This window comes from Sceloporus undulatus, chromosome 1, assembly GCF_019175285.1.
Source record: "Sceloporus undulatus isolate JIND9_A2432 ecotype Alabama chromosome 1, SceUnd_v1.1, whole genome shotgun sequence".
In the NCBI taxonomy this organism is placed as follows: Eukaryota; Metazoa; Chordata; class Lepidosauria; order Squamata; family Phrynosomatidae; genus Sceloporus; species Sceloporus undulatus.
The window spans coordinates 101,864,236-101,880,056 of NC_056522.1; the positions used below are offsets into that span (position 1 = coordinate 101,864,236).

Here is a 15,821-nt window from a genome sequence, read left to right on the forward strand (position 1 = left end):
TCATATTAAAGACAATGCAAGAGCTCTAACAGTTCTTTTCAGTTCCTTTTGGGTTGCTATTCCTTTTACCTGCTGTACTGTTTCATTTGGAGCTTGACACTTTCTTATATATATAAAAAAATGTCCCTGAACATGCTGCCTGGGATGCCAAAAAAGCCATGCAAGAGATTTGCTGAGAGCCCTGGCTATTTTTGTTAGAAGCTGATACTTTAGTTTGAGCTGCTAGCATTGCCTTGGGAAAGGGGTTAGTATCTTGGGAGGTGGGGAGGGCAGGCAGGACAAGGCTTTGCAGAGAAGATATCTCAACAGAAGAAAAGGCAAAAAAGACCCCCAAAGAAAGTCACAACTGTAGAGGACTTCCCATCTTTTAATTTGCTGCCTCCTGTACAAGCCAACACTGACCCTGTTATAGTCTGCCAATATATTTTGACCTTTTCACCAGAGGATTTCTTACTGTCACCATTATGACTGAGATTGCAACAGAAGGTACTGTAACAATCTTGATGCTATAATTGTCTGGAAAAAGATTTCTGCCTTCACATTTCTAATAGTCTATGAATGTGATCTATGGATTGTAAAGGGAATTGCAGTTTTGCTATAGGGCAAGTTTTCAGGAAAGTAGCTGCCCTTGTGCCGCAGCTGGAATTTGTACTAGTTAGTAAAGCTTGATTATCGCACACCTCTAAAAATAGCTTTGGTCATTTAACCTCAGCAATGCTATCTTAGAGAGAAATGGGAGACAGTGAGAGTCTGAGGAGTCATGTAAAGAGAAATTATATATGTTTATAATATATATCCAAGGATGGAAAATTTTAAATATCAGTGCTGTTGTTAACTTGTTCAACATGTCTTCAAGAAAAATCCTTTTTAGGAGCAATGCTCATTCTTGTATAAGACTTTTCCCCCTTTTGAAACATCTACCACCTGTTGAAGAACTTTTTAGAACTCTCTTTACATTCCTATTCCCATTTGATAAATCTAACCTTGCACCTCTTATTTGACAACATGCCATTTTATATACTATGTAGCCTCAATTCAGGGTTTGTCACAGAATATGCACAGCTATGTTTTCATATGCAGTTTGCTATGTTCATACATTCTATTTTTGGTAAATTATGTTGTCATTTAAAAAAAACCTTCATACATATTTAAACACACACACACACACACACACACACACACACAGACAGAAAAACACAGACACAGAAGTTTATTACATGGGCCCTGAAACAGGCCCATTGCGTTCCAAAATGGGAGCATGCATGGGCGCACACGGAACAGGATGGGGCTAAGAATGGAGTTTACCGCACACTGGAATGCCACTGCTGCTGCTGGGCATTCCAGTTGCACCCAACATCTGTTCCAGAGGGCGCGATTTCTGAGAACTGTTCCAAAGCGTTCTCAGAAATCACGCCCTCTGGAACAGATGTAGGACATGATTGGAACACCTGGCAGCAGCGGCAGCATTCCAGTTTGTGTTAAACTCCGTTCTTAGCCCCATCCCATTCCATGCAACCCGTGCGCGCCCCCGTTTTGGAACGCAACGGGCCCATTTCAGGGCCCGTGTGATAAACTTCACTGACACAGACACAGAAATACACACACATACACATAAAGTTGTGGTTTTCTCCGTGAGAAACAGAATCTGAAACTTTTATGTGTGGTAGTGGTATGTGGTGCTGAATTCATCTAAGATACACAAGTCTTCAAATATCTGTCTCTTGAGACAAAATAGGAGAAGTGGACTGTGAAGACATTCAATTTACCTTATGTCAGCTGAAACTGTGATTTCAGATTCTTCCTGGAACTGTTTCTAGGACTGATGGAAATCATAAATTTCCTCTACTTGGTGAGAACCAGGGCTGTTCACAGGTCTGGTATTTTAAAGATGTATTTTAAGATGTGTTTGAATCACGGTAGATAAGCAGGGAATCAGGCCTGTCACATGAAAGAAGAATATCAAAGAAAGTGCAGGAAAATAAATGAACTTCAGAGAAAATATAACACAATGATTCAATGAGGGCTCAATACAGAAACTGAATTAAAACTAATTGGCTGCTCAGTACAAGACTGGAAAAATGCAAAATTAGCTATAGTTAATACTCCATAAAAATAATATTTGCTCCTTAATCTTTCATCAACTGTCTAATTAAATCTGACTACAGTTTCAGTAGCATTGTAGTTTGGCAAAAACAAAAATAAAAATAAGAAACAAAAACATGGAGAAAGGAAGATTTACTAGTTATTTCTCCAAATGATTAAGACATGCTTGTTGATTAAACTGAAGATTCCATTCCATTCCATTCCATAGCTCTGTTATCCTTCCTCCCAGTACTCAGCTATGACAGATACCCCATGCTGCTTTTTATTCCTTCCCCATAGCCTCTGTGTCATTTAAATTCTCCCACTGTGAGGTTTTCTCAAGAAAAATAAGCTGTCTACAAATACAGTAGTCCCTCCCAATTCATGGGGGATCTGTTCCGGACCATCCTGCGAAAATGGCGACTCACCAATATTCGAGTCCCATTGAAAATAATGGTGTGTGCATGTAAAGGGCACAGTCTGCCATTTTGTCCCTCTCTTTTTGTCCCTTCCACAAAGAATGAGACCGTGGATTCCAAGTCTGCAAAACCGGAGGGACAAGTGTGTACTGGCATGTGTGTTCTTGTATTCCTATAGACTGAGGGTCCTTCTCTTGCTGTGCTTATGGTCTATTTATATAGTACTGTACTTTTTAACATTTGTAATTCTGTAATACCTGTTGTCATATTTACTTTGAAATAAATAATATTTAACTTTGAAATAGCAATATCAATAGCACTTACATTTCTATGCTGCCTCATACTGAACTAAGTAGTCTCTAAGCACTTAACAATCTGTATGCCAATTGCCCCTAACAAGTTGAATACTCACTCATTTTAGTGACCTACGGAAGGATGCAAGGCTGAATCAACCCTGGAGTCATAGGATCAAATCACAAACTTGTGGCTGCAATACTGGCTGCAGTACTGGCATTTAACCATGGTGCCATCAGGACTCTGAAATAAATAGACACTCCACTATAGGGATGCCACATTCAGCTCCTCCATCTCTACCTATTATGTCTACTTCAAGACTTAGCCAAATGCTTAACATGATGTAACAGGTGGCGCAAAATGCAGGTATCCAGGCACAAAACGTCTGCAACTTGCAGCTATAACTGAAACTGTTAGCAGTGTCACAGGGGCCAGTTTATGCCTCTGTACATCACCAGCAGGTGGTATCTGCACCAACATTGTCTGCTAAATTAGTATGCCTAAACACAAAACTGCAAGTGAATTCTGGTTTTACTTTTGACAATTTTCAGCCATTTCTTTCTTTTGTGTTTGGGAGGGCATTAGTGGGAACTTGGCTTTCTGCTACCTTGAAAACATCCAAGAAAAAATTTGGCATTTGGGGAGCAATTATCACCCTAATTTGGGATGAGGTAATTTGGTTGAAGATTGCAGAGCTATAAAAATGCCCCCAAGGAATGTATGTGACACAATGGCCACATTTCCCCACCACTGATTTAAAGAGTGCATACACACCTTAGAGAAAATGAAACTGCAGGATGGATCAGTTGCCATTATATTAATCTCGGAAACCTTTAACAGCTAGTGCACTCTTGGGAGCCCATGAGAGCTTTGCCTAAGGAACAGCTACAAAGAATAGGATTTGATCCTATAAATAAAGAAATTGTTATCTGAAAAGTATGAATCATTCATGAACAAATTTAATATGTCCAGGTCATTAATATATACAAATAATATATTACCCAACACAATGAAAAAAGGATTTTTTTTTGTCAAATCAGACTTTTTTTTCTTACAAAAACCAAATGTTCAGTTCAACAATGGCATCCCAAACCAGCCTTTTCCAGTGTTGATTGTTCCATTTTCCTTCCCCAAGCTTATTACTGTCCTTTCTATAAAGGAAAGACTCTCAGATAATATTCTCTGCAGCTTTTATTCACCAAACCAAGACACTGTGCCCCAAGCCACTGCAGTTATTAATTAAATATGAAAGCAAAATATGTTTCATATAAGAGGATTTGCATTAAGTATTATTGGAGACTGAAATCAGCTGCTTTCTAAAGACTAAAATTAATGGAGCCCTGGAACATTTTGTATTCATATTCAATAGTACATTCACTAATAGCGTGTATAAATCTGATACAGTCATATGTTTAGAACAGAGTTCTGTGTGGTATTTATGGAAAAAAACACAAATAAAAATATGATGCATTAGGGTAGGGCATGGGAGGGGGGCAGGAGGAGACGAACAACTTCAACTTCAACAACTTCAGTACAATTATTTATTTTTGATTTATTGCTTTGTAAGTGTAGATCCAGTGACACAATTTGAGGGGGGGAAGATGTTCCAAATTTTATCCATAAACTCCATTATTCTTAAACTGCAGCCTCCTATGCACCCTAAAACTGGGAGGCAAGGAAGGGTCCCTTCTTGTTCTCCTTCTGTTGGCAGGCAAAGTCATTTTTATTTTAAGAAACTTTTGAGAAGTGAAGGTTTTTAAAAGAAGGGTGCTGTTTTAATTGTAGTTTTTTTGAAATGCTTTTAAACATTTTAATTGTTGTGTTTTAAATTGTTTGTAGTCTTCGTAATGGTTTAATTCTATTTTCCATGGTGACCTTTTGTTAAATTATGTTGCATTTGTTTTAATGTGTAAGTTTGGGGGGAAAGGGTGGTGTATAAGTACAGTAACAACAATAACAGCAGCAGAAACAACATCTGCACTCTCTAGGTCTGGGAAACTACTTGGAACCTGTTTTTGGATGGCATCAAGGGTTGTACTGGGGAGGAAGAGGTGGGGAAGCAAGTTCCTTTGCCTTAGCTAGGAACCTTCTACAGATCCATAGCTTGAATGTCAAAGCAAGTGTCATAGAGGTATGAAGAAACATTTCAGATAAACATTTCTTGGAGAATCCTGCCATGTATACCTTTTATAGCAGAGATGGGGAAAATGTTAGCCATGGGCTACATGCATGCCTGGAGTCCACTTTTCTGGCCCCTAAAGCCTACCACCAGTCCCTCAAAGTTGGTCAAATTCACCAAATGTATACATTTTTTAAAAAAATCTCAGTGCAATTTTTGAGCAGGCTTTGCCCCCAATGCACACAGAAAAGCCCCACAAATGTGTGAACATATGCAAATAATAATAATAATAATAATAATAATAATAATAATAATACCCAGAAACCCAGAAACAGCTCAGAAATTATGTTACTTCCTGTCATTATTTTGGGAGAGACTGCCAAAGAGAAATAAAATGGTATTCAGGCTTGGTATTGGTATTTGGTGTGATCCATGGTGAGGTTGGTGAAGATTTGCCCCCAGGGCCCCATACAGTTGTCGAACCCAATGATTGACATGGTTTTAATGGTCATGGCTCCATCCTATGAAATCCCGGGATTCGAAGTTTGTAGTGGCACCAGAGCTCTGTGACAGAGAAGGCTAAATGTCTCAGAAAACTACTGTTCCCAGAATTCCCTAGCACTGAGTCAGGGCAGTTAAAGTGATGTCAAACTGCATTTTTTCTGCAGTATGTTTTGGACCACAAACAAACAAACAAAAATCCTTGACATGTGGGACATTTCTGGTCCCAAGCATTTCAGGGATTCTCAACCTGTATATAGTTTTGTTTGTGGATGTAAATAATAAATTACAGTGGTGCCTCGGGTTACGAAATTAATTCGTTCCGCGGCCGCTTTCGTAACCCGAAAAGCCTTCGTAAGCCGAATTGCCATAGGCGCTAATGGGGAAAAGCCGCGTTTCGTGCGAAAAAGCCGAAAAAAACACCAAAAATTTTCTTCGTATCCCGAAAAAACATTCGTAACCCGGAACAATGATTTCCTATGGGATTTTTTCGTATCCCGAAAATTTCGTAACCTGGGTATTTCGTATCCCGAGGTACCACTGTATTGGTTTTATATCGTGGTTTGTATTTAGTTCTGGTGATTTTGTACTGTGGCTTTAAAGAGTATATAAATATTAACTTAATAAATATCCCAGTTTGTCATGGAATAAATGAGTGAATTTATATATTGTATCTGGAGAAAAAGAATCTTAACAAACTGGAGGGAATTATCTTTCATATGTTTATCAGTATTTATAAGATTTTTCAGTCTCCAAAGTGAACATCATTGTCTCCTTTTCCCCCCAGCTTTATTTTGTTATTGGAGAATTGCTGCTAGTGTTGATTATTGTTTCCTTTTTCTTGTACATAGCAATAAAGTATTATTTAATTTATTTTTAAAGGCTGTGCTGACAGCAGCACCAACAACAATTTTATCAACTAAAATTCTTTTGATGTTGAAAATTGCCTTTGGGGAAAATGCACCAACAAATGTATGAAGATATGAGTTCCTGGGGTTTAAAAATTATATTTAGTTAGCATACATTTATTTAAGAAAACTTAGTTCTGCAATTATTCAAGGCAGCGATGCTGTGGGGTTTCTTTCCCTCATTAAAGCTGATTATTTTTGCCACACTTTTGTTTGTCAATGAAGGCAGATCTAATGCATTTCACAGTGAGAGGTGCTGAAGGCATGTATATCTAAAGCTACAAACAAAAAAAGTGATGGGGTTAAATATTTTCTCTTCCTCCCTATTCAGTGAGAGCCAGCGAGGTGTAGTGGTATGAATGTTGCACTATGAAGTTTAAAAAAAAGTGTTTTTACAGCCACTTATGGGATGCAGCTGGGAATTATCACATGGAAAATGCCGCTGATGCCACCACCCAACTGCACCCCACCTAAATCCCAGCTCCCAGCTGCACTCAGCTGGCTGATTTGCAAAGTCAGGAGCTTCCCATTTTTGAAAAGCGGAGGACTAAGAATGGTTAGGAGCCAGGATTTAGGTGGGATGCAGCCGAGTGGTGGCATCAGCGCCATTTTCCATGTGATAAACTTCTATGACTCTGGATCCCAGGATTCAAATTCTGGCTCAGCCATGTCAGCCCACTGGTGACCCTGGGCAAGTCACATTCGCTTCAGGGGATGGCAATAGCAACCCCCCATCTGAGGAAACTTGCCATGAAAACCCAATGATAAGTCATAAGTCAGACATGACTTGAAAGCACACAATAGCAACAACAACAAATCTATTCAGCAGTGATTTAGGCCCGATTTACATGGGCCTTTGCACCACCCCCGTCATGTGCTAGGGATTGGCTGAGGACGCACTGTCCATATTGGCCTCACCCCTAGCACATGATGCGGGCGTCAAAATGGCGGCGCCCTCTACACACGGGGGGCACCATTTTGATGCGACGGATGCTTAGTGGCCGCATATCCTGGCGCCTTTGTGATGCCGCAAGTGCGCTATTGGCGCCTTGTGGCGTCACAAAGGCACCACAAGAAGAACCCACTTTTTGCGGGTTCTTTTTGTTCCGCGACGGAGCCGCGCGGTTTGTCCGCTGCGGCTCCCTCGCAGAGCAAACCAGGGCAGTGGGAGACTGCCCTTTTGGGGCAGTCTGTATCCCGCCTTAGTCCTCTTTATTTCCTTATTATTTAAAAGTTTACATGACACATTGCTGTCACTTGAGGTGGCAACTGCAAAAAAAATTCCAATAATAAACTTCAGTGTAATATATGGTTAATAAAAGTAAACACTGAACCAAACTAATTTAAAACCTCCATGCCAAAGTTCCTAAGACCAAGGAGATTACTATATGTGGCTTTTAAACTGTGATTAGACTCAGAAAACAGCAGCTTTGGTGTTATTTGATGCCACCTCCAACCCATAGTTGCTGTGTCTGTGAAGCACGATTAGGGTGTCCCATTTGACTGATGGTCCAGTCTTTCTCCATTTCTGAAAATAGGTGAGTCAATGGAAACAGTCTTGGCAGGCAGTGGAACAGTGAATCTATTATGAGTTTTGGTCTGAATTTGAAAAGAGCTGTTCGAGGAACTGAATCAACCAAAATAAACATGAGAGCAAAACTAGGAGCATATGACCATCCCACTGAAATGAAGGTCCCATCAACTACCACTGGGTGGCCAGGACACATGCATGGAGGTTGATGGAAAGGAAATAGTTTACAGCAGCCTAGAAACTCATATTTGAAATCTCTTGTCATGAGCAGGAGGAGAAGCTGAACTGTAGGTCATGTCTGAGGATATTTTTGGAATTTTTATCCTATGCATCAGGAGTCCTGATCATAGGAAAATGCTTTAAATAAATAAATATTCTCCATATTTTCTGAAAACAAACAGAAGCTGTGTGAAGTGTAGAATGAACAACATTGCAAACAATGAATTACTTGGGTTTTTGTTTCAGAGAGACAGGGCTGTGTACTTATTTCTACAAAATGTTCACTCAAGAACTACAGTATCAAGGAAACTGCATACAGGTCTGGAAGAAAATGGTATTACAGTCTAAGGAAGACACGAAGAAGACCGGACAAAAGATGTGAAAACATAAATAAGCCCCCTAATAAGCCTTACTCTCCAAAAGCTGTGGCAATATAAGTGTTATACAATTTTACATAATGGTCTAGTGCAGTCAAAACATTTCTATAAATACAAGGAAACACATACACAATTTGAAGTCAGCAATTCTTGTGTCCCTACAAAGAATGTAATTTTTCAAAAAAGCAAACAATATGTACTACCTGGACCTAGCTCCGATATACAAAAATCAAATGGACTAAACATTTCTCTTCAGTTACTTTTCAATGGATATTCTAAGTACAGAAGCTACTGATTTAAATTACTTAATTGCTTCCTCAGCATTTCCAAATCGCTCTTTTGTTGATTTATTCTTCAATACAGTTTTCCCAAAAGAAAGAAAACCTTTCAAAAATATTTACTAAAGTTAATATTTATGTATAAATCTTCTCCTTTTAGTTTATGCAAATTTAAACAGGCTAAACAAACCAACCCACAAAAACTAAAAGAAGGAAAGGATTCCAATCGGTCCTCAAATATTTCAAAGCAAACAAAGCCTTTCTACAATTTGGCTTGGGAAATAGGCAAATTAGGGAAACAGAGAGACAAAAAGAACTTGGAAATTAATAGCTACAGATGCATTCATTGCAGCTAAATTAGTTTTTATTTTAAAAAAATTAAAAATATCAACACAATAATAAGATTTTTATTTTTTAGGAACAACCAAGAAATAGTCAACACGCTTTGTAGGATAATTCTTTGTCAGAGAGAAATATGTTAAGAAAAACTAGCAAGAAGCCAGGCATACTGTAGTAGAAAAGTCCTGGACATGATTTAGTTTCAGAAATAAAGAAAATGTCACTGAAGAATTAAAACAGAAAATTTTCTTTTATGACTCATAAACTTTTATTCATGGCATGGTGGCATGTGTCTAGAATGAGGTCTGAGTTATTAGTTTATACTTAGCCACCATCACTGCTTCCCACTCTTTAATGCTTTAACTATACCACTGAGAAGGAATCCCCTTGTTCCTTACTTCTCGGCTGGGGAAGAGAAGCTGGTGGCTCTCCATTGACCGTGGGTAGAGCCAGTGTCAGTAGCATGGTAAATGTAGCTTAGATTTTAGTACATACATAAACAAGCTTTTCAAGGCACTGATCCCTGTGTCAAAAATGAGCCCAGGACCTTGGATATCCCTTTAAAGCTTGGAATACAAAATAGAGTGGATTTACCACTATTAGGCTCACCCCCCAACACTGTAGCATCCCAAATATTCTTGAACTGCAATCACTATCAGAACTAGCTAGGATAACAAGTAGAGGGCCAGACTTGCCCATTCGTGCTCCAAACCAGCTTTTCTGCTGCCCATAGGAGGGTCTAAACTAGATGTGAGCAACTGGTAGTTATTTTTTCCCAGTGTGCCAGGGGTTGGTACCATATTTCAGCCTGTTGACTACAACTGTTTCTTTCCTTCCTGGAAACTCTCCAGAGACTGACAGCTGATGATCTGTGGACCAAACATTTCCATGTACCGCCCTGTTGGATTAGTGATTCTGAGAGTATTAGTTCAATAGCAATGAAGCTGAGAAGGCTGGGTACAGGTCTAAATAAAATTCTCTTAAACCTTAACCACTCCTAGATATTGATCTCTACATGCATTGGCACAGAATCATAGAATTGGAAGAGGCCACAAGGGCCATCCAGTCCAACTCCCTTTGGCATCTTTGAGATCTGGAATCCTTTGCAATCAGGATTCAAATTCATATGGAAACCTGTACATAAGGTTTCCTCCTGTCCAGGTCAACAGATAACACATAGATTTTGAGGAAAGTTAACTAATCTTAAGGATAGAGATATTTTGTAGCACCTTTGAGACTAACTGAAAGAAAGAAGTTGACAGCATAGCTTTCGTAGACTTAAGTCTACTTCCTCAGATGCGTTGGCTCATAATTATGTAATCAAGTAAGTCATCCTTGTAGAGATTTCAATGGAAGTCTAACTCATAAAATTTGAACTGGATCCAATCCCATTTCTAAGCTGGTCCTCAACGCCTTGGATAAAAAGTATTGTAAAAATAAAATAAAGGCATCTTATCTTGCTCAGATTTAATTTTTACATATAATTTAATTTGAATATGGTTTTCTGCAGATTAAATTCATGGATACATTTTCAGTGGTCAAAATGAATAAGGATTACAACTTCTTCCCCACTATTTGAAGTCATTTCATCTGGATCCTAAAGACTGATGATCCATATATCCTTAAATCTGGTCTTATGCATGTGTCTCTTAGACTCTAATACCATCTTCTTCTTCCAGACCTGTGCACAATTTCCTTGAATTTTGTTATCAGCAAGTTGAATAGGTAATGAGTTGTTCATTATTATTTTGGTCTGCTGATTACACAGATTTACTTAAATTATCCAATCAAGGTATCATTCAATCAAGGAATAACTAAACAATAAGCTGTGAAATCCAGTTCATCATGAAGAGTTTTAAATTCTCATACATTTTTAAAGCAAGGAATACAGTTTCTGTGAGGATATTCAAACAGTTTTACAATTTGCCTCTCCCCAGTTGGTGAAAAGATAGAGGTAAGCTCTCTTGCATTGATTGATTTGCCCCACCAGCTATTTCATGCTCGTTAACTACAGCTATATGCCAGTTAACAAAACCTCTGACTGTGAAGATCCTTTTTACAAAAAAAATTTTAGGCTTGTCCAGCATCCCCCACCCCACTTTTTCCCTTCTTGTCCTCTTTCTAGCTGGAAGTGCTGTTTTTGTTTTATAAAGCAGCATTGACACTATGAGATGGTGAAGGAGAGCTGGAGAAATACAGACTTTTGGTGTGTTGCACTAGTCTGTCTGTGGTGAACAATGCAACAAAAGTTTGTGCTGGTAAAGAATGGAATTCTACTCCAGCTGATATTGTAATCAGGTGTGACTGTGTACAATAGGCAAGCAAGACAGCAGCTGTGTCCAGACTCCTTTGCTGAGCATATATGAACAGCAAAATAGAGAGAAAAGGAGAGAACAGATAAGCCTGCCTCACCACCTATCCACAGCATATTAAAAACATTCATCTATAAGTTTGGCCATGAAATGGAAAACATTAAAAAAAATTTGGAGGCTGGTGAAAGAAAACATTATTCCTGGATACATCTATGAAGAAGAAGTCTTCAAGTTTAGTCTAGAAGGTTTAGAATTTTTTGTTTTGTTTTGTTTACTTAGGCAAGATTCAACCTGGTTCTTTCATTTCGCATGTACATATTGCTACTTTTGAATAAACATTTGCTGAAACATTTTGAGCTGATCTTCTTTTTTGTAGTGTGAGAACTTGTTGCTCTTCTTTCAATATTATTTCTGCCTCTGATGCCAACTTTTCTGCTAAAGAGATAATGCGCAAGAACCATCTACTGTGTTAGCTACATCTCATCTCCCTTTTTTCATCTTAGAATATATGTGTGTGTGGTGTGTGTGTGTGTGTGTGTGTGTGTTTTCTGAAGACCTTTCACATCCTACATACCCTTAGTTATGAGAATTATTAGAGCCACTGCTGAACATGTAATCCAAATGGGACATCCTGCGTATGGCCTCCCATTCTTCCTTCCTCTTTCCTTCACTACTGAAGTTCTAGATGAGTCTGTATCCAGTCTCAGAAGTAACGTGGATGAAGGTGTGACTTTATTAGTACTGCATTTTGTATTGGATGCAGATTGCATATGTGAAGAATTTATAGATCTTACATGATTCTGTGTAGCTTCCACAATAATGCCAAACTAATGGCTCATTAATTTTATTTTAAAACAGGAGTGCTTTTATGAATCAAATTACTTAATATTTTATTTTGTAGGTATGATTAGCTCATTTACTAATAACTTAAGTGATGTCATCCATATAAAACCCTTTATTTTGCCAAGAACTAATCTGGGTTGGACTCTGACTATGTGGGTTTTTTTCATCTCATAATTATTTTACCTTTTGCTCTTCTAAGGAAATAATAAAGAGCAAAAGGGGGGGGATTATAAAGCTTGCAATATAACAAGAAGCAACAAGAAGCTGCAATGCTAACTGTATTGTAAATACTCAATTTCAGTAAAAATGGAAGTGCAATTTTTTATGATTATTGCTAATATAATTAATGTCGAAGTGCAGCACTATTTATATAGGAGGAAAGGAAATTAATAAAGAAAGGTGACATGATGAATGACTAAAATCCAGTAGGCTGTGAAAAACAGAGATGTAGGTGGAATAAATAAGTAGATGTTTTATTGTTATTACATATATCAAACAGGCTGATTAAGATCTGGATAACATTATTACAATGACAAAGTTATTATAATGAAAGCACTGTATTAATATCAAGGAAAAACTATCAAATTATATTGGGCTACAGAAGGTATTTTCAGTTCAAAATAGTGAAGTGCTAAGTCCAGTGTGGGATATCTGCTAATGTAAAACAGCAGAACAGTGATGGAACAATCTTTATTTGCCACTGAAGCACCCTCTGCATCCAGAAATCTGTACAAGACAACATGAAACCCTCCTGCATCAGTTTTCCATTACTGGTCAGCATCATGAGCACAAGAGGAGAGAGGAGGGAAAGGAAGGGAGGCATGTTAGTGCTGCAATGCCAATGTGACATAGACCAAAGATTGTTAATCATTTCATCATATAGTATTATGTCCACTTCAACTTATGGTGACTCTGTCTTAAGGTATTTCTCGACGAGATTTCTTCAGAGGAGGTCTGTCATTGTCTTCCTCTCAGGCTGAAAGAGTCTGACCTGACAAGGCCACCTAGTGGGTTTCCATGGCTGGGTGGGATTTTGAACCCTGGTCTCATGAAGTCCTAGTTCAACAGTCAGACCACTGTACCACACTATCTCTATAGTATCTCTATTAAGTAAAACTGTTTGGTTAGATTTGGGAACAAACTGTTCTATTTCAAGCTCATACGTGCATATGGCTAACTTAAAAGCAGACTCCTTATGACATGGGGTGAGAAAAGGGAGAAGACTGATGCCTAATGTCATATGGCACCACAAAGATATCTACTGCTATTGTAAAGCAAACTACTGGTATCTAAAGCAATTGGCATAGATTGGTAGCAAAAAAGTAGTAGAATATCAAATCAAGTGACACCTGTCATTTAACATGACAATGTTTGAATCCATGAGCCTCCGTTTATTCTTCCTCAGACTTCTGGATTTTTTATTCTACATGAAATTAGCTTCAGTGCAATAAAAAATTGTTTGCTCCCTGAGAGCCATGTAGCAGTAATTCATCGTACTGGAAAAACCATGAAGGACACTTAGCCCAACTACTGTTAATCCTGCTGATCTCATGGTCTTTTGTGGAGATTACTGCACAAAGGTGATGTAGCTGCAGATGACATCTACTGTACACAATGACAATATCCTACCAAAGTCAGCTGTGTTGTTCTCTTAAGTATTTGAAACCTGAGCTTTAGGACTTTCATCACTTCACATTCATTTAAAGCAGAAATGATTGTATAGGGCAATACAATACACTCAGAATTGTGTGAGAGTGTTTTGACAGATTCAGCAATACTTTCTGAAGACTTTTTGATGCTAATCCCCTTTCCCTTCTTGTACTGCTTGAATAAATTTGGAATTTGTAAAAGTGCTTTCACAAAACGTTACAGAATGAGGAATGGCATAAAAATAGGGCCACTAAATGTCTTATATGAAGATATGAACTCTTTTTCATATAGATTACAATAAACTCACAATGCTTTTAAATTTTTTAAATGCAAATTGGCCATGAAATTACCTAGTGAGGGAAGCTTCCTGCCACAAACCTCCTGTGGCAACACCTCTCCAAATGGAACATGAAAATATATGCAAATTGCAACTGGAAATCCACAAATTTAGACACTTCTAATATGTTCATAAAATTGTAAAAAGGTATTCACATATCCACATCCACTGTCACCCAGTGTTGTTTTGGAGTGAAGTTGGAATTAGAAAAATGAGCAACCCAATGAGTTTGAGTCTGACAGATTTTCTCAAAACCCCTTCCTGTATGCCTCTGATAGAAATCATTTGGGAAAGAAACTATTTTTGTATTATCTAGCTTTAGTTTTGTTTTAAAAGTTTGTGAGTGCTTTCACCTTTGAAAAACATTTTATTTAGAGGATTTCTTCAGATTTTCCTGCTGTTTCACTCTCAGTTAAAGTAATAATAATCCTCCCAACAGATTGATGTGGAAATTATTATAATATCACAAAGGCAGGATTACGGCTCCAGGTGGATGTAAGCAGTAGGAGATGATGAACTCTTTAAAGAGAGACCTTGCTTCCATGTTAAAATGCCTTTGCAAAATAAAGAAGACAGGAACAATAACAGGTCGCAAACTGTTTCTAAATATTGTTTTCTGTAATTTTCTTGTTCTTAAAGACTGAAATCCTGCAATTCCTTTTGTGCAGGTTTTTTTTCAATGCAAAGCTCTGCTATTTGGTCTTTATGTAAGGCAATATTTTGTATATAATTTTACATGGTTTCTATTACATCCAAGTTAAGCAGAAATTTAACATTTTTTCCTATCTTACTCAGAATTTTTCTTCATCCTTGAGACATAGGGCATAGCCCTGTACAAGCACTATTAGCTTATAGAGTTTATCCTTATCGAAAGCCAGCATGGACTAGGACTCTAGGAGACCAGGATTCAAACCCCCACTTGGGCATGGAAACCCATTGGGTGACCTTGGGCAAGTCACATTCTCTCAGCTTTAGAGGAAGACAATGTCAAACCCCTTCTCAACAAATTTTGTCCACCCCAAAAAGCATGTCCCCCCAGGTTACCAAAATGACTTGTCACCCCTGGCTTGGACCCCCAAAATCATCTCTCTCATATTTGATATCCTAACATTACACAGGACACTGAGGAGGGTGACCTGTGGGTGACCTGGGATTGCCCCCACATCTGGCCCAAACCAATTGGCTGCAACCAAGGGAGAAAACAAGGCACCCACTACAATGAGATTTGGCCATAGGAGATGGTGGTGCCTACTCAGACAGGGGATACTCTTGCAAGGTCTAGAGTTTGCCTTTTGTATGACGAAGTTATACCAATCTCTGAAGATTTACTACAGCTATCAACCTTTTAGCTAAGATATGCAAAACAATAATCAATACATCTATTGCAATTCCCATCTAACCTTATTTCCTGGAAAACCATTTGCCATAGATGTTAATCAATTCCCTGATCTGCCTTACGACTGACCAGGAGCATCTCTGTCTTGTCTGGATTAAGTTTCAATTTGTTTGCCTTCATCCAGTCCATTGCTGACAGCAGACACTGGTTCAGTACAGACACAGCTTCCTTTGAATCAGATGAGAAGGAGAGATAGATTTTAACCATTCACATTTA

The 15,821-nt window shown here is 38.3% G+C and overlaps 1 protein-coding gene across 1 annotated transcript in view; it reads left to right on the top strand.

Moving 5' to 3' along the window:
* Positions 1 to 223: 223 nt before the first annotated feature.
* The window catches only part of TRDN (triadin), a 62,259-nt gene continuing 46,661 nt past the window's right edge, over positions 224 to 15,821 (top strand). The window contains exon 1 of the mRNA XM_042456999.1: positions 224 to 486. Within this exon, the coding sequence (XP_042312933.1) occupies positions 465 to 486 (22 nt within the window). The 5' untranslated portion in view covers positions 224 to 464. The remainder of the gene's footprint in view (positions 487 to 15,821) is intronic.